Raw genomic sequence first — 25,140 nt, 5'->3', positions numbered from 1 at the left:
AGTGAACTAGCTTAGGTTTTATAGAAACTGGATTGTATTGTGGGATGTTTTCAATTATTTAGCTGCTGCAATTTTTATACTTTTATTTTATTGAGTAATTATTCAGAAAATTAATAGAAATAATGTATCAGAACATGCAGATTTTTTGATAGGAGGTGTCTGATTTTAGACTTTTTAATGCAACATTAAAATTTCTTCTCATTCATGTGTGACAGCATATTTAATGTCATGCAATAAGTAATCCTTCACTATAGTGTTTGCCAAATGTGCAGTCCTCTTTACTCAAAGTGTATTGAGAAACATCTTTTGTACTTCATATAATATTACTTATGCTGGTATGTTTTAGGATGTTTGAAGTCATTTTTATGGCTTGGTTTCTCAAGAATCACTAGAACTGTCTGGGCGTTCTTGTTCTGCTCTACTTTGGTTTTGGCTTCTACAGACTGATATTTATAATTTTACGTCTCTCTGACTGTCATTATACAAGACGTATTAGTCAGCAGTGGTGGTTGTGTTACACATATCATTGCAACATTTGCACTTTTTTTCCTCAAATGTACTTCATACTAATTTTGTTGTTTGTAGTTTACATTTGCTGTTTTTCCACCTTTTTCTGTAAAGCCTAAAGAATAACCAGTTTTTGTCTGAAAGCTTATTGGTTATTAATTAAATAAATTAATTACTTATTTTTAAACGTTTGTTGCTCTAATAACTTTTCAGTTTATATTTCATGCATCACATGACTTAGATTCCCAAGAGTCCCATTTACCCATAGTCCCTGTTTTCTTGTAGTTTGAGTTACTGTTACCAGTGACCAGTTGCTGATTATTCATGTCAGTGGACAGAGTAATTTGCTTAAGCTGTTTATTGAATACGTTTTTTGCTACTTTCTTTATGTCCTTATATTTGGGCTGTTTCATTGTTTTCTACTTTAGTTTTAACTGATTATAAATACATTTTTGGTGTCAGGTAAGGTTTTTGTATTATTTTAGTGAACTAGTAAGGAATATGTTAGAGTGTCTTAGTTTTATAGTTATTAGTTGTTAGTTATATTTTATAACTATAACTAACAACTAATAACTATAAAACCAAGACACTCTAACATATTCCTTACTAGTCCACTAAAATAATACTGCGGTGGTGGTGCTGCGGTAGCATTGTCGCCTCACAGTTAGACGTTGCCCGTTCGATTCTCAGTTAGAGCGTCTTCTGTGTGGCGACATGTGTGAATGGGCGTTCCTTCGTTGAAGGTTGTGCATTAGGCCCGGCAAGCCAGCACGTAAAAATCTACTGCCAATCATTAGCGGACCGGAGTTCCGCTGTGGCGACCCCTAACCGGGAAAAGCCGAAAGACGCAACAAGTTGTTAGTTATATTTTATGTAGTTTAACACTCTTTAGTTTTGCTATGTACTGAAAGTACTGCTTTCTGATGGGCTTTTTCTGGATTTTTATTTCTCATTATTTCTAATACATGTTTTAAAGTAAAGACAGTGTAATTATTTTGGAGATTCAAGGTCATACCTCTCAACCTCTTAGAGCAAGAAATCTGGACAAAGCCATAAATAAAAGTGGGACAAAGACCCAAAAATAGGGACAGATTTTAAATATTGCTCTTACAAACTTAGAAAGTTGATAGAATAACAGGTTTTACATTAGCATACATTTTCTGAATGGTATGAAGTCTGAAACTCAAATGTCTGCCATTATTTTTTAACTTCAGTCTTTAATGATTTGTCACTAATTTGCCAGAAAAAAACACAATTTTATTTAAAACAGAACAAAAATATGAGGCAAAAAATCTTCACACTGTGAAAATCTGTACAGCTGAGAGGTATGTTTAATGTATATGGGGTCAGTTGGGGATGAATGTTTATTTTTGGCATACACTTTGTGGAAATTTCCATTTCCCTACCTAGGGCCCCATTTAAACATGATCCAGCTCTGCTAACTTGGGTAATCTTCTGAAACTATGAGTTACTGTAGTGTACAATTCAGTGCTAATGACACCAGCTAATGTAATGCTTGACAGAGCTGCTTCCATTGTAATGAAACAGGATTGAGTTATGATGGGAGATTTAACTTAAACTAGTCACCCTCAGCAAAGTAAGTATTAAAAAATCTACTTAATAAGTAGTACATGTGTTGGCTAGTATTAAGTGCAAGCAGACCAGACTGGGGTTTAATTATTTCATCTGTGACTGATAAGTCAAAAAACATTGAATTGAAATTAATTGAACAAATTGGTGTTTGAAAAACAGCTAGATATTATGATATTAGGTTTTACTAACATTTGGAGACCTTGGAGTTAGATATAAGTGGTGCTGTGACACAACCCATTGCATTTCCAAAGTCATAGACTTGATGCTTCGTTGAAGGGTATTCAGTCTAGGGTCAGTAGTGAAAATGTTCATGTTTGATCAAGATTCAAAACTGATAGATATGCTCCTCTGGACTACATCATAACTGACTTCAGAACCAGCTATTACAAGACTTATACTCAGTGACTTCATAAAAGCTATGTATATACCCTCTTGTTCTACAGCTGGTACAAAACAACTTGCTGCAAGTACTTTAGGAAAAGAACTGTAGCATTGCCTCTCTCTCTCTCTTATGACTCAAAAAATTAAGTAACGCCTTTAAAAAACATAAGGGCTCACGACCAAGTGGGATGACACAGATTTCAGAAAGGTAGTTAAGGAGATAATGCCTGCTTAAGCTACAAATCAGCCACTCTATTTGAAAACTGAGTCATGCACTGAATATTAAGACATAAATGTAAAAGAGACAGAGAGAGAAAGACTACAGATTTACCCTTTTTATTTCTTTCTCCAGTAAAAGTATAAATTACCTGGTTTAACAATTTCCCAGTAATGACAAACCTGAAGCAGCTGTCCTGCAGCCAGAGTTTTGCAGGAATGGGACACCTTTATACCCTACTACCACAGATATTCGATCTTGACATGTATAGAATTTCTCACTTTATACTGGAAGTGGAAAACCATATTTCCCCTCCCAAGAAGCAAGAATAGAAGCACCTTGTCATCTTTCAGATCCTTCTTTGTCTTGTCCATTCTTACAAAGGCCTTTCAATGGCTCTTCCCTCTATATCTCCACTGCCATTTTTTCATTTGCGGGTACAATATACAACAGTGTAGAAGAAGGAACTTTATAAAATCCATTTTCAGAGGTCTTGCGAAAGCATCTGATTATATTTTACACACTGTTCTACTCAAAGAATCACATACATATGAATTTAGCAATCGAGTAATACAACCATTTCAAACCAGGTCCATATTAGGGCCTTCAGAATAGTTGTTAAGGGTGAATTCTCACTATTAACTACCACCACAGGTGGGATACCACCTGGATCAGTGTTGAGGCCCTTGATCTTCTCAGTTTTATAAACATTGCCTCCTTACATATTCATTACACCAAGATGCTTCTTTTTGCAGATGGTGCTAGCATTTGGAGAACTGATAATTGATTATTTATTTATTTTATTTATTTATTTAGTTACATTTGTTGACTGGGAGTGTCCGACTGGACGTAGGTCCATTTTCAGTGGAGGCCCAGGGAGAAAAGCTCCACAGTTAAAATATGCGGATAGTAGTTACATTGGATTTACATAGCGATTAACAATTTGATTGACATAGCAATTAATTACAAACATAGTTACAGATGAAGAACATAGTACATCAGTAGACAACTAGAATGTTTATCTGGCGAAGTACATAACAGACATTAACAATTGCTACAATAAGAAGTTCCTGCTGTATAATAAGTAGTAGGCTTATGAGCATCCGTGCTCGCTATAATCAAGGTAATTAGTGGGGTGGAAAGAAAGGTAGTGGTTGGATGGGGTGGGTGACATTAGAGTGGGAGTTGCAAGGGCATAGCTAGCATGTTTTTAGGTGCACTTTTAGTAAAGTTTTGAAGTGGATGCATGATGGTACGGAGGTAATTGTGGGTGGGAGGGAGTTCCATAATTTGGTTATGGCGCAAGAGAATAGTGCTTCATTAGCAGAGTTATTAGCTTTAGTGATCTGCAAGTGATTTTTGTTGCTGGATCTTAGTGGTCTGGTGGTGCGATAGGGTTGGAGTAGATTCTGGAGGGATGGGACATTTAGTGGATGGTTTACTAGTTTGTGGGCGAGTGAGAGTTGATACCATTGAAGGAGGTGAGGGAGTTCAAGCCAGCCCAGTTCAGCAAGTGAGAGACAGTGGTGACTACAGTAGGATGTCCCTGTGGCGAATTTGGCAATTTTGTTGTAGCAGGTCTCTATAGCTTGTTTAGATCGCATTGCCTTAGGTTGGTATATATTGGAGAGGTATAAAGTAAGGTGGAGATAAGGTGGGATTTTGCTACTGAAATCTTTGCTGCTTTGGTGAGAAGTTGCTTATTTCTGTATAACGCTCCTAGTTTTTTTGTGGACTTTTTTTATGCTCATGGATATGTGAATGTCAAATTTTAGTTTATTGTCTCTTTCCACTCCTAGCAATTTGGTGTGTTCTGTTGGGTGTATAGTGGTGTTGTCTTTTGCTGTGATGTTAAAGTGAGAGTTGTTTTGAGTATGTTTGGTGGGTTGGAAGATGAGTAGTTTAGTTTTGTTTAGGTTGAGTATTAATTGGGCATCGGATAACCAAGTTTCAACAGGGGAAAAGGCTTCCTGTGTGACTTTTTGCAGTTTGGGTAGGGACTGGGCTGAGCAGATGATGGTTGAGTCATCTGCGTATTTTATGAGTGTGTCATGTTTGGTGGCAGAGGCTAGTTTATTGTTGAAAATAGAGAAGTGTAGGGGTCCAAGGATGGGTCCTTGGGGAACCCCTATAGAGACATGTAGTCGGGGAGATATGTCATTCTGCCATACAACGGATTGTTGGCGGTCAGACAGGTAACTCTGAAACCAGTTAGTGACTGATTGAGAGAAGGATAGGTTATTGAGGACAGAGATAAGTTGTTTGTGTGGGACCATGTCAAATGCTTTAGATAGGTCTAGGAAAGTAGCAGAGGAGAGATAGCCATTGTTTTTATGCTGAAGGATAGTGTTAGTAAAGGAGAGTAAGGCAGTGGTGGTGCTATGGTTTGGTCAGAAACCATGCTGAGTATTGGAAAGGAGCTTGTTAGTAAGGAGGTAGTCTGAGACCTGAGAGTGAATGCATCTCTCTAGTATTTTGGAGAGTGGAGAGAGAATAGCTATGGGGCGGTAATTGGTTAGTTCTGTGGAGGGGCCGCCTTTGTGGAGGGGAATTATATGTGATACTTTCTATAGTGTGGGAACGTAACTTTCTGACAGAGATTGGTTAATCAAGATGGATACTGGGAAGGCCAGAGCATCAGCTGTGATTTGTAGGTATTCACTTGGGAGGTTGCCTGCTGCTAATTTGGTGGGCTTAAGTTTAGTTAAGAGTTTTTTTATGTTGGAGGTAGGTATAGGAGAAAAAGAGAAGGCAGTGGGGAGATTACTAGTTGAAGGTGCGGGTTGGAGGGGAGAGGGGTTGTGTTGTTTAGCTAGTGATAGTATGGTTTGTGTGAAGTGTGTGTTGAATGAGGTAGCAATATTTTCGGAGGAGTGAGGGATGTTAGGAGGAGGGGTACTGACTTTACCTGGGTGGAGGATGGAGTTTATGGAGGACCAGAATTGTTTGGGGCTGTGCTGGGAGGAGTCTAGGGCAGACTGGTAGTATTGGAATTTGTCCTGTTTTATTAGCTTTTTGACTCTATTGCATAGTTCTAGGAATTTCTGTCTAGTTGAGGGGGTTTTGGTTTTGCGTCACTGCTCCCAGGCTTTATCCCTGTTTTTCATTTCTGACTTAGTGGTTTTCTGTAGCCATGGAGAGGGTAGTGCTTTGGTTCTGGAAAGTCTTATGGGGGCATGGTAATTAAGGATGCTCAGGAAGGTAGTATTAAAAAATTCAACTGTGTCATCAAAACTGAGGTACTTTAGAGGATGCCAGTTACATTCTTTGAGGGATGAGATGCTTGTGAATGGGTTAAAGTTTAGCTTTTTATGTATTTGATGGTAGATGACGGGTTTAGCTTGGTACAGGTATTTTTTGAGTGGGAATGTTGGGGAGTGATCACCGAGGCTATCTGATAAGCAGCCTGTTATATATGACTGGGGGCTCTTACTGACTAGTATCCAATCCAGGGTAGTGTGCTTGCTGGAATTTTTATTTATCCTGGTTGGTGACTGGACTAGTTGGGTGAAGCCATAAGGCTTACATGATGGGTTGGATGGTTGCCAGAACAGGATTGCCAGTCGATATTGAAATCACCTAAAATTATAGTTTCTTGGGGGAGATGGTGGGTAGGCCAGCTGAGGAGGTTTTCTAGTGGAGGGATGTTTTGGCCAGGTGGGAAGTAGCATCCAATTATGTTGATGGCTTTGTTTTGGTTTATTTTGAGGTCGGTATATATTATTTCTTCATTGCCTATTTGTGGAGCTGATGATTTTAAGATCTGGATGTTTAGATGCTGTTTAAATATTATAGCTACACCACCTCCTTTCTTGTTTAGTCGGTCTACTCCTAGTATGTCGTAACCGGTAGGGAGGATTTGCTCACTGGTAATGTGAGGTTTTAGCCAGGTTTCTGTCAGGATGACTATATCTGGGGAGTACAAGTCTATGGTGGCATGGAGTTCTTGGACTTTGTTGGATATACTTCTAATATTTAGGCTTAGTAGAAGGAAGTCACTTGGCTTTCTATTAGCTGTGATATGGGAGAAGTTGTGGTTTCTAGTCTGATTATGAGAATTGGGGTTGGAGATGGTAGGGCCAGGGTTGGGGTGGATGTCTCCACATGGGGCTAGTTTTGATATGCACAAGGTTATTAGTTTTCTCAGTTTTTGAATGTGTTTGTTTATTAGGGAAACTTTATGATTGTGCTCTGTGGGTAATAGGTATGGTGGGAGGGTTACTATGTTAAGTTGTAGGGATGCTTTATGTTTGAGTAATATAGCTGGTAGAATATGCGGGGGGTGCATAGGGATGGTTCTTGAGCTGGTGGGAGGGGAGCTGAGTGAGGGTGAGACATGAGTGGTGGTGTGAGTAGTAGTACAGTGGAAGTGGTTGAGCGGGGGAATGATGGAGTTTTGGTAGGATGTAAGATATGCAAGGAGAGTACATGCAGTGAGCATAGGCAAGGTATGCTTGTACATGATTGTTGTCCCTTGGAACATCAGTTCATTGGTACAGAGTGAACTAGCTATGATGAAAGATGGCTTTGCCAAGAAACAATTTTATAAAAATTATGGCAACACAGAAACAATGCTGTTTGACACTGCAGCAAAGTTTGAGTTGACTGAATTCTTAAAATGGAATATTTCACTACCCACCGCTGGTTTTATTCAATCTTTGTGCAAGTCTAATGAGTTAGGCCTGAGGTTTAAGCCTTCTTTGACTTTCCACCACTATGTGAATGCTATACAACAGAAACTGAACAAACAGATGGGGGCCTGCTACTGGGCTGAGAACTTTCTGTCTAACAAATGGATGATACCTCCTCTTTGTAGAATATAAGTTTCAATTTGTGCTGAACCACTCTGGCATAAATTCAGTTTTAATTAAACAGTATTTGTAGATTCTTCATTGTATTAGGAAGAAGGGAACATACTCTCATACTTTCATAAAAGCCATCTCATTACTCATTGCACTAAGGACCTAACCGGTACTCTTGTAATTAAACTGCTAAACATGAGTCACTACTCATCTGCAAATAATGCAATAAACCCATGCTCATCAAATAGGACTCCTCACTGACCTGTAGCTAACCTGAGTAGTCTGTGCTTTCTCTAGTAATTCTTGCTGTAAGGTCTTTCTCTTTTTAAAGACTTTAAACTATAGACATTAGTTCCACCTAATACAAGGTCCATTCTAAGCATTTGTAACATGTTAAAACCCAGCATAATCATATTTGTAGTAATCAGAACTACTTATTGTCATTTTATGCACAGTAATTCCCTCTTTGCAAGTTTAAATATTATGGTAGTAATTTCTGCAGTGTTTTAGACTTGATAATTGATAGGATATGACTAGTTTTAATATCTTAGATCATCCTCGGTGATTTATAAATTTTGATATGGATTATATGTGCCATTTAGTGTCAAATTATTTCTCATTAGTTTTAAAATTCTAAAAACCCAAAAATAAAACAGCTTCTATAGGAATGAATGCAAAGAAAACCCACAAAACAGCACTTGTAACTGGGTAATGTACTGGCAGTATTAATTTATTAAAATGTTTGTAATGTTTTTGTCCACAATATGGACATCTGTGTTTATTGTGCACAAAATAACTAAACTTTTTTAATAAATTAATGGTGCCAGTGCATTACCTAATTAGAAAAGTTTCCTTTTTTTGTTTTGTGTTTGAAATTATGTTGGAAATTAGTTTTTATACCTATGTAATAGCTGAAATGTCTCATTGTGTCCCAGCCTCTCAGGTTGCTGAAAATAAACATATAGCATGATACACTTCTGGATTTATTTCTATCTCAATTTTATGTGCTTCATACTAAGATTCTTCCAAGAATTTAAGTGTTATCTCATCATGTTAAGGGTCATGGTAAAAAGGCCAGTTTCCATGATGCAGTATTTTGTGATTGATAAACACATCAGCCACAATGAGGGAAGAACTCATTATTGGCTGACTTGCACTTCTATGAATCCTAGCTAAAAAATACTGTGAAGTGCAGATCAGGACTTCCTGCAGTAGTTAAATGTGGCAGTCACATTGTGTAAACACAGGGCACCCCTTCTCCCTCAGTCACTCTCCCACATACACAAGCACACAATAAAACATACACACATGCACAGTCCATATACCCCATACCAGCCCTGTTTTCGGAAGATCCACAATGTTCCCTTTTCCACTGCCCAAATATTTCACAGACGATTACAGTCAGTCCTTAATGCCTTACATTGAAGTGTCACACTTCATATCCTTCAGTAAATGCATGCAAGGGAAAAGCTGTTTACAATGTTGAGAGGTATGCAGAACGTTTCCTGTCTTTCTCTCTCTTATGTCACAGCATGTTGCAGGAATTACATAATGCCTAAGATCCTCCATATATTAAAAAAAAAAAAAACACCTCCCATACTGACTTAGTGCATCAGGCTAATGCAGGTGCTTCTTGTGTCAAGGATGCATGGTTCAAATCTCTCTTATCCTATATTTTTTTTTTACTCAAATATTTTTAAACTAAATTCCTGGTGCCTAGTGGTGGTACAGAGGCTAATATCCTCTGTGGGAAGTGGAAAGGTACAGGGCAGAAGTTGTTTTAGTGCCATTTAATGTAGTCTACGTATTCCTGGTTCTAGTGCTTCTTCACACCTTTATTTCAGTATATCCCTTTAAGTCTTGCCTTACTGAGTATCCTTGGTGTCTAGTGTTCTCCCCACCCCCAGTCCCCTTAGTGTTTAAGTGCTGCTCAAGCATGAGATAGAGTTTTCTCTGGTGGTTAGTGGTTCTGCCCACCCAGTGTTGCAAAGTATGCTCATTAGTCTAGTGGTATGTGGAAGTATGCGAGCCACCCCAGCCCTGCCAACCACACACATACACAGACACGCTCACAGCTCCCCTCTCCACCTAACTGTACTCAATCACTCATCCATTCACACACATAGACACACATGCACACAGATACACACACACACACACACACACACACACACACACACACACACACACACACACACACACACACACACATACACACATGCATGTGCACACACACACACACACACACACACACACACACACACACACACACACACACACACTCACATACACATGTGGGCACACATGCGTGCGCGCGTATGCACACACACACGAGCGCGCGTGCAAACACACACACTCACATACACATGCATGCACACACGCACACACGCACACACACACACACACACACTCACATACATTTGCGTGCACACACACACACACACACACACACGTGCGCACACACACACACACTCGCATACACATGCATGCACACACACACACGCACGCGCACACACACACACACACACACACACACACACACACACACACACACACACATATGCACAGCCCCTGCCCATCCGACTGCATCTGCACACATACACAAACACACACATGAAAGCCCCCTGCCCATCCGATGCCGTGCGAGAACGCACACACACACACACACACACACACACACACACACACACACACACACACACACACACACACACACACACACACACACACACACACACACACACACACACACACACACACACCCCTACCTGACCCCCTCACTGACTCCCCTATCTCTGCTTCCCTAGCAGTCACACACTCACACATAAAATTCATACATGCAGCCCATTCCATACAGTCATGCACACACCTCCTAACTCTACCTTACCACTAAACTCCCCAGCACTTACCTGTACTGTGATGGATGAACACAGCCTTTCGGTTGTGTTCATTACTATGAGGTATAAGGAGTGGCTGTGCTAATCTACACGGCTGAGCAATTTTATGAATCACTGAGTGTGTAGATACCTTCCATGAGGCAGTTCTGAGGGGAGGACATATGACTAATATTAATATCTGCCTCTCCATCGGACTACCTTATTACCATCTAGTATGGCCTCAGAGAAAGTTCACAGTGGTGCTGCATGTATTTGTGCATAAACACCATAGTAGCAATGTCTATAAATTCAAGAAGGTTACATTCTCGCAGTAACCTTTATGAATTTATGCCTCTGTTTTCAGCTTCTTTCCTTTTTAGGAGATGGTCAATTGAATCGTATGATTTTCAAGTATTACATATTTGTACTGTTGTTCAGATTGAATTTCCTGTCTAAATGAATCTAAGTGCTACATTTGTTGCAGTGCACAGTCTGTATGATACAGAGAGACGGATAACTGGCTGTGATACAGCGACAGGTTACTGTACTTCTTAGGATGAAGTAAAGAGTATAGTTGTCTGACTGAAGAGAACACATAGTTGATGATAGCTATTCATGGGATTGTTGAGTCGATATCAGCTTGGTAGCATTTTACATAGTGATTTTCCAGTTTATAACCCAGGCCATTGACAGTTCAATGAGTGCATAAAAACATGCTTTACTGAGTGTTAAATCACAGTATGGAGGTGCTCTGCCATAATCGGTTGCCAACAACTGGATCTGACATTTTCCATTTGGAGGGTCTCTTTACTTTCTTTGTATCTCCTTAGCTGTTATTTCATTCAATTCCTTATCTCCTATACTGAAATTTCTATAGTGCTGTAATTTGTCAAATCTTCATTTGTTGAATTGGGATTCTTCAAGCCTATCCATCAAAAGTAGAGTGTGACAGATGGGAATTGTGCAAAAGGGAATTTACTGATTGCCATTTTGGTGAAAATGGTAATTGTACCATTAGAATGTAAAAAGAAACAGGGTGTGTAGGCAGGATTCCCACATGGGAGATGCTAGGGGTTCAGAACTCCCCATATTAATGTATTTTATAGTTCAAACAGCTTTGCCAACTATGTTCTTAGATGATCATATTTGTGTAATTCTTTTAGGTACAGTGCAATACAATAAAGGGGACCAAACATCCATTTTAACTTTACTAGACCCTGTAACATATATCTCCATTGTAATTGTTTACCTTTCTTAAATGCTAGCAAACTATTGCAATCTCTTATATACTTTGATAATGAGCTCCATGTCCTTAAAACCCTTTCATGCAGCCAGCTAATGGTTTAATTGTTTCTCTAGATGTTCTTAATAACCTGTCTAATCAATGTTTGCTCTTTTTTGAGTCCCATACACTCCTATAAGTATGGACCATATATTGCTATAAAAACTAAAATCAAGCCACCCCCAAAAATGTCTGTAATTCACAGAAAAAGGCTCTAACTTAAACTCCTTTCTCATAATTTTTTTCCATCGTGTATATTGTTTACATAAAATTTCTTTGTGTTCTTTCCAGCTTTTATTTGTAGACTTTTATATGGGGAAACTATAAACTATTTTGTATTCTATTTTATCTTTAGTAAATTAGATAGTTGTCATTATTTCTACCTTTCTTGATTTAATACATTTCTTTATACAACCTGCTATTTTATTACACTTCTTCATGAAGTCTGTATAATAACTAAAACTAAGATATCATCAACCTAGATTCTTGAGTCCTTAAAAAGCTTGATGAAGCAAGGTTTGAAGAAAGTAGCTTTAAATACATTAGTACTATATCCTGGAATTTCTTTTTATTTCTGTTATTACTTGCATCTACTCTGAATTCCTGTCTCGCTCAACAAGTGATTTCATAGATATTTCCTTTGAATATAATTTGTCAAATTGCTGTAGAAGCTGTTGGATCATTGCTAGACTGTTTTCATTTTTCCTTTATAATCAGCAGTACACTTCCTGTGTTAGTCTGAAGACAAGTTTCTAGTTTACCACTGGAAGTAATGTAACGTAAGCCCTGATGCTTCTTCATATTGTTCACTGTTGCAATAATTCTTGTGACATCTTTAAGAGAAGACCTGACATCTGGCCAAACTGTTAGAGCTTTTTCCCTTCCCCCTCCTGCCTGGACAGCCCCCTACCCATCTGCTAGCATATTTGTGATGTAAGAGGGACATCGCCACACTGTCTTCAGCTTTTTCTTGCTGCAGCAGATAGTAAGATTCCTTAGTTTATGTGAATACTGAGCATCATCAGTAATGTTGGCTTGGCCTAGCTTCCACAGAGGGAAATAAACTTTCATTCCTTCTGTCTATTGCTTGTTTGCAGAACAGAAGCTTTTCAGATGTCATGGTAGATGTCATTTTCTGTGGTCAACAAGTCGATTTCTTGTAGAAAGCAAATTATAAGGACTTTCATACCTCTCAACTGTACAGATTTTCACAGAATGTCCAGATATTTGCCTCATATTTTTGTTGTGTTCCTCATACAATTTGTGATTTTCTGGAAAATGACTGGGATGATATGAGGATTGAAGTTACTAAATAATGATAAACATTTGTGTTGCAGACTTTATATCCATCAGAAAAATGTATGCTAAGACAAATTGTTTTATTCCAGCAACTTTCTAAGTTTATAAGAGCAATATTTAAAATCTGTACCTATTTTTGAGCTTTTCCCCCCATTCTGTGAGATTTTGTCCAGATTTTTTGCATTAAGAGGTTGAAACGTATGTCTTTCACATTCAGTGTTTGTTTTGTTTAGGGGAGGAGCACAATATTACGTCTTGTCCTCAATGTACTAGATTCAACCAAAAACACATCAAGCAGAGATCAATACCTTCAGGACTGCTTGACCCAGAAAAAGGCTGTACACCTTTGCCAGAGTTACCAAGGAGCAAGCCAGGTCATCCATAAACACCCCACTTAAAAAATGTACAGACTTGACAATGAGAAAAGGTATCCTTTGAGGTCAGTGACATGTTAGTGGCTCAACAAGTAGCACACTTGGTTTTAGTGCTGAAAGAACAGAAGGCTGTGGGTTCTATTCTCACTCCAGGTAATTGGATACATTTTCAAATTACTGATAACACAGTGCAGTATTAGGGGTGCTGCACTCCTGAGTATGCTCTCCGTTGGATGAGACATTACACTAAGGTTCCATCTGCTTAAGTTGGTGGTAGCTCAGGTGAATGTAAAAGATCCTTTGCCAATTATCAAAAGGATGTAGAGAGAGTTCCATGTTGCCCTGACCAAATTTCCCCTAGTACTATAAATAGCACCTTGAGTCTGCCTTGAAACGAGGCACTAGTGTAGTGGGACTAACCTGGACAACAAAAGATAAGTGACTAAAAAGCAAGTAAAAAAAACAAAACAAAACAAAAACATATGTATTGAGTTCCAAGGGCTCCCTAGGCTTGAGGATGTTTGGTCTCAGGAGTCACCTTTGCAGTCTGTGACCCTGATGCCTGCTTGGAGGAAGGCCTCTATAGACACCATTCAGGAGGCCACTGTACTCTCAAAGGAAATGTTATCCTCCTGAGGCACTAGTGTAGTGGGACTAACCTGGACAACAAAAGATAAGTGACTAAAAAGCAAATAAAAAAACAAAACAAAACAGAAACATATGTATTGAGTTCCAAGGCCTCCCTAGGCTTGAGGATGTTTGGTCTCAGGAGTCACCTTTGCAGCCTGTGACCCTGGTGCCTGCTTGGAGGAAGGCCTCTATAGACACCATTCAGGAGGCCACCGTACTCTCAAAGGAAATGTTATCCTCCTGAGGCACTAGTGTAGTGGGACTAACCTGGACAACAAAAGATAAGTGACTAAAAAGCAAATAAAAAAACAAAACAAAACAAAACAAAAACATATGTATTGAGTTCCAAGGCCTCCCTAGGCTTGAGGATATTTGGTCTCAGGAGTCACCTTTGCAGCCTGTGACCCTGGTGCCTGCTTGGAGGAAGGCCTCTATAGACACCATTCAGGAGGCCACCGTACTCTCAAAGGAAATGTTATCCTCCTGAGCTGAAGCCCTTCAGCAGCTGGTTGATTAGAATGCTTTCATGTAAACATCTGGTTCTGACTCTAGTATTCTGATAACAAAGGCTAAGGGCTGACTACCATTAGTGCTGGTACGTGAGAACTTCAGCAGTTTGGAAATCAAAGTGCTTATTGTCCACCTACAGCCAGAGACTTCTAAGGTGGAAGCTACTCCAGAAACCAGGCCAGGACATACAAACATGAGATGCCTGCCCCTTTGCCTCAGCATGAACAGGGCAACCCCTCCATGCTACCTCTCAAGAGCTGTTGAACTTGTCTTAGAATTTTATGATTTTTTTTTTCTTAAGAACTTGCAACCACCTTCAGAGAAATCATTGGTGTCATGGATCCTGACCTTACAAAGGAAAAGGAGTCATCCCCGTTGAGGAATCTTAATCTTGTGACTTTGAAGAGGATGAACTAGCTTATATGGAACAGACATCTTCCCCTCACTTTTACATGTCAGACACTGAGAACACCTTATTCTCTGTCTCCCCACCAAAGATGTTCTCTTTTGGGGAGACCTCAACAAAATGTAGAATTTCTTTTCAAATGGGAAGATAAGGATTACTCTGATGCCCGGAAGAGTGCAGGAGATAACATCTTGCTCCTCCCCTAAACAAAGCATACAGAATGCAAATGTCCTTTTGAGGGATTTGCTTTTTGTAAGAAATGCACGTGGAAACCTAGAAACTGACACCGAACTTGATGATAGAAAAAAAAACTCCTATTGCACAAACAAAAGTTTTAGAGAACTTCTGGGTGTATTAGAGCCAAAACCTTTAGCTGTCCCTGCAGTGGTTGAAGCCTTAGGTGATGCATTCACTAATTCATCTTTGGAACCAGATTCCCTGCCCCTACTCCTAAGAATACTGACTGCTTTCACAGGGTTGTGGATTTCTGTAAATTACTATATTATCTGATTGCTGATCAAGCCATTGTGTCTGGATTCAACCAATGGATCTACTGGGGTTCCAACTAAGAATCCTATTCCCAATGGCAAGGAAGGTAGAGTACTTGACCAATTTGGGAGGAAAGTACACACCACTGCCACCCTGGCTTTCTGAGCTCTGAACTGAAAAACTAACATGATCAATTTCCAAGGGACCTTCCTGCCCCAAGTTGACTGAAAGGTTGAGGAAGTTAAGGGCAAGGGCCTGAGAGGTAAAGTGCTGAAGTTATGCAACCTCTCTTCCTGGGCTGGCAAGCTCTATCAAGTGCTGCTGTGATGTACTGGATGCATCATATAGGGTGGCAGTAATGGGGTCAGTCAATAGGATACATGCTTGGCCGAGGTCATGGCCCCTGCTGCTTTCATGTGAAAGCATAGCTTTTCAATGGTGAATTAGAAAAGAAGCTGCTTTTGGACCCCAGGCTAATTACAATGTAGGAGGAAAAGGAGAAAACAATGCAGTCAGTGAAACATTAGCTTCACCCACGACCACCACATTTAGTAGAAATTATCCAGCTAAAAGCTAACAGGTCCACTGGAGACAAGGATGCATACCAAAGGGGAAGAAAGTATAACTCAAAAATTTGCAAGCTGACCAAAAAGGGAATCCTGGGGGCCCTGTGGGCTGGGAGACTGCAAAGAATCCCACCTCAACCCTTTCCCTTCCTATCAGACCCACCAAATAACCATACCCATATAAATGAGAATCTGTGGCTGTTCTGAAAGAGTAGGAGAAAGTCACTCAGGATTATTGGGTACTGGGTTGCTTACTAGCACTGCTTGTATCTAGAGGTCATTCACCTCTGTGACTGTCCTCCTGGATGAGCCCAGCTACTGGTGAATCAATGAGCAGAGACAGGCAGTGGTGTGATTGCACCAGTCTCAGAAGGACAGCTGGCAAATGTAGGCCTCAAGCTGCTGGTCCACCAATACCAGAATTACATTCTCTTGTATCTTGTTGGGTTACATGCTATGACACACCAGTTGCATACCCTGATGGTGAGCCTACACTCTCAGCTACTTACAGACCACCAGAGGCCACCAGAGAACCCTCCAGGTCACCCCATATTTGATGACCTGTATTACTTTGCAGAGAGGCAGGCCTGGAAGCAGTTGGAGACCCAGCAGGATTTGGCAGGGAAGGTCAACTGTAAGGTGACTGCTGCCACACCACATCCAAAGCTGTGCTGACACTAAATAAAATACATACATGAACTGAGGGAAACAAACAAATAAACACAACAAAAAAATAACATAGAATGGACAGCAATAAAGAGACAGACATAACTGTGAAAAAAAAAATTGGCACAAAAGTACTTGGAGGAGTAAATGTTGCTAGGTGTGCGGTGCCAATGTATACAGTACACCCACTGGTACAAGAGCACTATTGACTGCAGTGCATCATGAGGTGCAGGACGGTATGTTGCCTATATGTATGTGAGGAGAACAGTGCATGTGCTACAAAGAGCGACTGCAGGGGCCATAGAAGATGTGCTGCATTGTGTGCCTAAGGCACATGTGTGGAGATGGCATTCCTGGCCTACTGGATAGTAGCATACCAACCAACATGTGGACCATGCCGTGGCAGGTACAGCTACAGATGATAAAATATTGGCATAAAAACAGGACACAGCAATGTTGGTAGTTATGTAACATGACATATGCCAGGCACCAGGAAATGAGTATGTTCCTCTGAGGTACGCCCATGATATGCCAGGATGAATGATATTGTAGGGGACTTGTAAGGGAGACTGCATGTGTAATGATGGCAGGCACTCCAGTCCTCATTGTATGGATGGAAGGATTGGGGCACCAAACATAGTAATGCAGGGGGATATACACACAGTTGTGATGTAGATCAAATCACATGACATGCTGGCAGGACACCCACAGGTAGGCCATTTGTCAGTACTCTGATAATGCTGACTGCCAAGAGATGGGATGGGTTGAAGAGAAGTACAGGGTAAGTGCATCAGGAGACATAAAATAGTGGTAGGAAAGATTTCAGCTACTTGCAATACTCTAGCAATAGACAGCCCTCCAGGTATGCAAAAAATGTATGCAGTTATAATATCTCCAAGGTGAGTGTGTGTGTGTGTGTGTGTGTGTGTGTGTGTGTGTGTGTGTGTGTGTGTGTGTGTGTGTGTAGGTTTACTATTGTATTACGGATTGAAACAATTTCAAATTGCAGAATAACAAGAGCAAAAGATTGTAAGTTGACCATGTCGAGGAACACAGGAGCAAACAATGTTGAATACTGAGCCTCCCATCCTGCATGGACACAGAAACAAATACTAACATGGGTCCAGAAGGGGGGCAAGTCTGGCTGCTTGATCTTGTGATCTCCGTGATTATTGTACTACAGTGCCACCTAGGGCCTTAACATGACATAACACCCCCTACCTCCATAAGGGGTCAGTGAAAACTTGATCATGCATGCTCAGTGTGCTTCACAGTCACTCATGCTTGTTCAATTTAAGGTACAAGCCTCATTGCACAGCTATGGTCTAGAACACATTGTGTAATGTAAACCATACGCTTGAGTGACAGTTAACTTTAATTGCCTCATTAACATAATTGCCATACTATGAGCATTGAAACTACAGTATAAAAACACCTGCAGCAGTGCTCATCTCTGTTTGGAAACTTGCTGATTAACAAAGAAAACGTAATGGAGATTACAGATTATAGTTCTGAGAAGATGCATAAAGCTACAGTTGCTAGTACATCTACAGGAGACAGTCATGTGGGGAGAAAATATTGATAGTTACTGCTTTTTTGATGTTGTTGTAGGGGTTTTCTGTCATCTGACTGCTGAGGGAGGATGCTCTGAAGGCTTTGTAACTGAGCTTTGCAATCAGTTTCCACAATGTTTTACAGATTATAGAATTATGTATCTTTGATGTGGTCATGGGACATATGCCATATACTAGGTGACTGACTTACCCAATGTGTCTCTCTGTTTCTGAGGGGGGCTCCATAGCCAATTATAATTACTGAAGAGTACTACATATGAAACATGCACTGTTTGGGGGGGGGAGTTTTGTTTTAATGATATTAACCTATTTTAAGTTACCTGAGGGCCACCACAGGGGATGCACATGATATAATCAAGAATGTGTTGCAATGGGCCTCATAATCCAGTTGGTGAACAGCAATTATGTTACTAGCATAACACTTCTTATTTGCACTAAATTTGTCCAGTGTTCTTAACACCTGGCAACATTTCATGATCTATAGAAAAAAACAAATTCCATTCATTCTACCACATCTGCTCCTGCTACTTATCTGCTGACCAAGACAGATGCTTACTATTGTAGTTGTAGATGACTGAGGTAGAAAGGGGCAACATCTCATTTCAAGGGCTCTTACTTTTAAATGTAGTATCCAAAAGACAGAAGTAGGGCCCTTTGGATTCTGGTGTTCGGTGCACTAAACTGCTACTGAATTATTTCACACTACTCAGTTCATCTTCTGGTCCCTAGTTCGTTTATCATTTAATTAATTGTAATTGCATTAAATTCTTCTTTATTCTTAGATTTTCTGTTGTTTTGTTGAGTATATGAAGTTTGCTGACTTTTACTTATGTTTTATTTTGATTTTTGCATTCCCGTCATCGGTATAGTAACAGTGGATTACATTTCTTCTCTGTAATCTGCTCTTTTGATCTGCCATAGGTTCATAGGTAGGTACTAGGCTATCGGACCAAGGGTCTATGTAAGCCCAGCCAGCAAGGTTCCATAGCTTACGCCACCCAAGAAAGTTATTTTCCTGTGCCACTGTCCAGCAGAGACACAGAAGGGATCCCCGGGGTGTATTTTCTATTTCCTATCCACTCATCAAGATTTTTCTTGAAGAGTGCTAATGAAGAACTTTGCTTGACATAGTTGGGTAGCTTGTTCCAGAGTATAGGAAGTCTCTGGGACAGGAATCTATCCCTCCAGCGTGTCCTGTTTATTGTGGTGACGTGACAAGGTTTAGGTCCCTAGAGCATGTAGCGTGTAGAAATTGGGATTTCTTTAGGTGTAGCATGTCCAACAGCTCTGGGTTTGACATAGCTTTATATGTTAGGCAGAGATCACCTCGGAGTAGGCGATATGCTACGGAGTAAAGCTGGAGTTTTTTGAGGTGGTCAGTGTAGGGCATTTGTTTGAGGCCAGTAATCCTCTTTGTGAGGTACTTCTGTGGCCTTTCCAGCTGCTGCAGATGTCTTGTGAGGTACATTCCAAAAGGGGCATTGTACTCTATAATGGGTCTAATGAGTGACGAGTAGAGGGGAACAATGACCTCTTTTTTCCTGGATGAGAACGCTTTTATGATGAGGTGTGCCACATAGAAGGACTTCTGACTACTGTGGCGATGTGACTATCAAAGGAGAGACTACTGTCCACCTGGGTCCCAAGGTCTCTTATCACGCATTCAGTGTTAAGTAGATTGCTGCCTATGTGGTAGTTCATGGGTACAGAGTTTTTACCAAAGGGGATGACACTGCACTTTTTGGCATTGAGCTTGAGGCCATGGCTCTGACACTAGGCATCTGTCTCAGTGAGGCCCTTCTGTAGGATGTGCACATCATTTGGGGACTTGACTATGGCTCCTAGTTTTCAGTTATCTGTGAACTTCATTAGCCAGAGGCCTTCTGTGCTAGCCTGTACTTCAGAGAAGTAGATACCAAACAGGAGAGGTCCCAGGATGGAACCTTGTGGTACTCCACTTGTCACTGCTTTGAGGTCAGATTTGGCGTCTGCAACTTTTACACATTACACATTTGCGTTTATTTGTTTGTCTACTAGCTAGATATATTGCCTAGTCCAGTGGAACCTTTCCAGATATGTGTCTGGATAATTATGATAGTACACAACATGAAAATCATACATCTCAAAATTCAAAAACCTCAAACAGCAAATATAATCGATAACTGTTGCACAGATTACCTGCTAAATAAGTACACCTTTTTACAGTATTTACAATATTTACATGGGTTCAACTTCACGGATAATAAATTAAATGTAGTTTTATTTAGAATATATATAAGCATATTCATTATCTATTATCAATGAAATATTTCCATTTAGATGCAGTTGTTAAACTCTTTTAAGTAATTTGAGCTTATGCATGGAGTGGTTAAGAAGTGTTTTCTGTATGTATTTGAAAGTTGAGATTAACAATCGTTTAAAATTTCCATATCATTAGAAACTTATTGTTAGCATTAATAAATGCCACTATAGTAGCCAGCACCATGGTGTTGAGGGATAAAGCCCTGACTATGACCCTGGCAACTTCTGTTCAGTTAGCAGATTGGGTGTCTGAGGCACTGTCAGGGGCGGATGGTTATACCCATCCTTGAGGGAGGAGAAGAGTGGTGCATATCTGGTGTACACAGCACAGTATGATTTCACCTCATTGAGGATAGGGAAACTGCTGCAGTGTGCTACCAGCGATCAGCAGGATGACTTGCTGATTTCAGCCCTATGTGCAAGTGAGGAGCAGTCTAGCGCTTATCACCTACTGCACTTCCCACCCTCAGAACATGCAGGGTATGTGCAGGGAAGGGAACTAAGGTAGAAAACCCCACAGCAGAAATATGACACTGTCCCAGAATGCCCCAGTCTCCTTACTGACTGCAACCCACTGGAGAAAGTCGTAGAGTAAAAGAGGGCTAGGTAGTCCCAGGAAGTGTCATTGGAGCAATAGGTAGCACACTCACCTTTGGTGCAGAAGGCTGTATAATTCTATTCTCACATGAGGTAAATGGCTTTCTGACCACAGTGTAGCAGGTGCTGCACTCCTGATTGTGTCATCCTTCAGATGAGGCATTAAACAAAGGTTGAGTTGGTGGTAGCTCAGTTTGATGTAAAAAAAAAGAGTACAAGAAATTCCCTGATGCCTTGGCCAAATTTCCTCTAGAAATGTAAATACCACCTCAGTTCTCTCCTGAAAAGAGTCTCCCCGAAAAAGAAGCCACTAGCCTTGTGGGACTAACCTAGTTAACAAAGGATAAAAAAATGAGGAGAGACACGGAGTCAGCCGTGTACAGAAAAAAGAAGGGGGGGCATGCTACTATGATTCATATTTCTCAAGAATCAATATGTATCTCAGCCAAGTTTAAAAAATCAATAACAAAAAAAATTAACTAAAGTTTTATGTTGACGTAACTGTGCAAAATTGTGTTTACTTATAAATAATATTAAACCAATCCTTTGTTTTGTATCCTCAGTTGCTCTCTTTTTGGTTTTTGGTATTCCAAGTGTCTACAATGGATCATTTTCATATTTATTATCTCTTAATGTCAAAAGTTTTGGCCAGAATGTAAAGTTTATTATATCTGGTTGTGTTCTTTGCTTTATAGTATCAGTTTTCTTATTATAATTGTTACTAAATTAAAACAGCAGAGCACCTTTCTGCATTTCTTCATTACAGTTTTCCTTGATACGGGTAAAAAACACTAGAGGCAAGGACACTGACTATTTCTTACAGGAAGTACAATCTGTACATTATATAGAATTAAGTCTTTTTTGAAAAGACACAATTATCTGCTCAAAGTGTTTGACAGAATTACTGAAATCTTTCCGAAATTGAGGTAGGGAAGCTTATAAAAGTATGAGTACAGTCTGCTGTGTATTTCAAATTACACATCCAACTATTATTTATTTTTGTGAAGTTAACTATTCACTCTGGGGTATAAAGTGTGCAATAAATAATTTCCAGAAAATTAATGTTGTAGTTTTGCTTCAAATTAGTTTTATCATTATCTAAGGGTCCATAAGCATTGTTCTGGAGTAAGAATTTGAAAAAGAGCTATAGAATAATTTATTTATATATTCAGTTAGTAGTTTGTACATATCCGATAGTACTGATTTATTCTTATCACATTATACTGCTTTGATTGTGTATTCCAATATCTTAGAGGGAACGTAGTTTATGATTATTACACTCACACATTTTTTTTAGAGTTGTATACTTTTGATAACCTTTATATTTAACTATTTTCCTTCTTCTAAATCAGAATTGTTTTAAATATTTCAGTTGATTTTAATTTTGTATTACTTATGTGTTTTGCATGTATTTTTTTATGTTATGCACATATTGACATTTTATTTCCATATTTTCCAGCTATGATGTTGGTTCCATCAATGCCTCAGCAGAAGGTGTCGACATAGACACTAAACTGAAGCTCATCAGAGATGCTGGAGGACGACTGAAGATATCCAATATCACATGCACTACAGCCATCAAGAAAATGAAGGCATACTTCTCTGGCACTCTGGGGTATGGAAAATGAGGAGAGCAGGGAGAGGTGGTTTGAATCTCATCTAGATTACATGGTACGATTAATGGCATCTGTGAATAGAAACTGGCGGCTTCTGTTCAGTTTCTTGGGATTAGCACTTGGCAATATTTACTTGAAGAAGCAGTGTCCTCATTGGCAAAGTTTTGTTTGGCCACCTACAACACCATCCTTTTCTGTTGCTTTTCTTCTACCGGTGAAAGCTCCACTAAGAAAAGCACTTTTGGTATGCTGTCATAATTAAGTCAGTTTTTATTTATTTACACTTTGTTGACTGGGTTAGTCCCTCTAAGTCAATGGCCTCTTTTCAGATGAATACATTAATATCACAGTAAGTAGAAGGATTCAGTATAAGACAAAGAAAATTAATTTTTAGTACAGTATAATATTATAAATTAAAATTAAATAAATATATATAAAGAAAATATATATATAATATTATATATGGCTCAGATGGCTTAGTGGTAACTTGCTGTAGCTATGGTGTGCAGGGTCATGGGTTCGAGACTTGCAAGGGCTGATTGTTTGGGGAAGGGAGTTGGCATAATGGTTAAGGTGTTCACCTTACAGACACAAGGTGCAAGGTTTGATTCTCACATGGGGTAATTGGCTAGGCTTACAAAGGCCCACAGGGGCAGTTAGCCTAGTACTAATCTATGAACCTAACTGAAATATATATATATATATATATATATATATATATATATATATATATATACACACCCACACACACACACACATATATATATATATATATATATATATATATATATATATATATATGGTATACCTTCATTTTGTGGAAAGGCAGTTGTACGATCGCACTATTGTGCGACTTTAAATCATGAAATTCAACATGTCCCCGAAACAAAATGTCGAAAATGGTAATCTGGAAAACCACATTTGACCATTTTTGAACTGCAGCATAACAGTGAATGTTAGGAGACATTTCCGAATGTCTCCAAACATTGTTATGCAGGGGGGCATGCCGCCTGCACCCCCCATGTGAGGGGCTGCACTGCCCCCATTACTTTAATATACAAACTCCGAGATTGCACCACAGTAAGGGAAAGTGTTTATTTCCCGATCCCCGCTGTAGTGCGATCTACACCTGGAATGGCAAATTCAAATGAGCGAATGCCAATGTGCATTCGCTCATTTGAATTCGCAACAGTGGCAGTCGACATTTCTGAAATGTTGAGGTTGTACTTTCGCACTTTGGTGCATCGTACAATTTACTTTCGACGAAATGAAGGTAAACCTATATATATATATATATATATGTATATATATATGTATTTCAAAATTTACATCTGTTGTGAACGGTGACAGAATCAGGGTCAGGATCAGGATTTATATATTTAAGACATTCGGGGAAGGACAGGAATATAATATATAAGATGATAAGTTATAATATTTGAATTTTGTTTGCACATCATAAAACTTTCTTTTATTAGATAAATATTAGCATTTAAAATTCAGCATGGTCTGGTAGAGATATACCATTTATCATTATACAGTAGAGGAACTAAACTGTTTCATTCCACAGTTTTTGTGACTGATCTGTTTTTATAGTAAAATAAAGACGTTTTCTCTTCTTGCGAACAAAGCTTGAAATTCTGTAAGAAGACTGGTTCCTGATACTGCTGTTGAGACTGGCTACTTACATTAGTTTTATAGCATGCAAAGAAAGTCATAGTCATTTTTTCTGGACTTCTCTTGCCCAGTGTAGTTATAGTTTGGATTATGAAAAGTACATTTCAATCATGACAGCATGGCTTTTCTTTCTTATGTATAGTAAACGTTTTGTAACACAGCAGCATGTAAGCTATCAGTGGTCTTTCTGTAAAATAATGGCTTGATGTTTACCATAAAATTAACTGTTTATGTATTGCTTATTATCTTTTTGGGATCAGTGTGGGCACTCTGATTTCTGGGTACATGATGTCAAGAGTCACATAGTCTGACATCTTTAGTATGCTGTTCACTTTCCTAATTTGTGATATTCCTGACGGATTTGAAAAGTAGTCCATGCTGCTTTCCCCTCCCCACATGCATATTTGTTTAGCAGCTTAAGAAGCCTGGCTATGCTATGACAGTTTTTGGTTTCTTTTTTAAGCTGTGTACACATAAGCAATCCCAGTTGTTCTAATGTCTAATGTTTCCTGACAAATGTATCGTTTTGCATGAAAATAATATCAGTTCACATTTTTTAACCAATCGTTAAAATCTCTATGCGTACCTGGGGCATTAAAGTGCATCCTTGCTTTGCCCTTCAGTGAACTAACCCCATGAAAAACAATGTCAATATGGGCATTCAGGTGCTGATATTCAGTTAGAACTTACTCTCAATGATGAGCCCTAGCTGGGCATGAAAGAAAAGTTACAGGAGTATAATATGCTCAGGGATTCTGTTATTAACAGGCTTCTTCCCCT

General features: G+C 39.4%; 1 protein-coding gene across 2 annotated transcripts in view; it reads left to right on the top strand.

Moving 5' to 3' along the window:
- The window catches only part of LOC122817075 (phospholipid transfer protein), a 257,047-nt gene that overhangs the window by 56,171 nt on the left and 175,736 nt on the right, over nt 1-25,140 (top strand). For both annotated transcript variants that reach the window (XM_044090228.1, XM_044090227.1), the window contains exon 5: nt 22,530-22,685. In XM_044090228.1, the coding sequence (XP_043946163.1) occupies nt 22,530-22,685 (156 nt within the window). The remainder of the gene's footprint in view (nt 1-22,529; nt 22,686-25,140) is intronic.

This window comes from Protopterus annectens, chromosome 12.part0 (genome assembly GCF_019279795.1).
Source record: "Protopterus annectens isolate FY-2018-M chromosome 12.part0, PAN1.0, whole genome shotgun sequence".
Lineage (NCBI taxonomy): Eukaryota > Metazoa > Chordata > Ceratodontiformes > Protopteridae > Protopterus > Protopterus annectens.
Note: the sequence above shows the minus strand (reverse complement) of the source record. Positions and strands in the feature narration are given on the sequence as shown.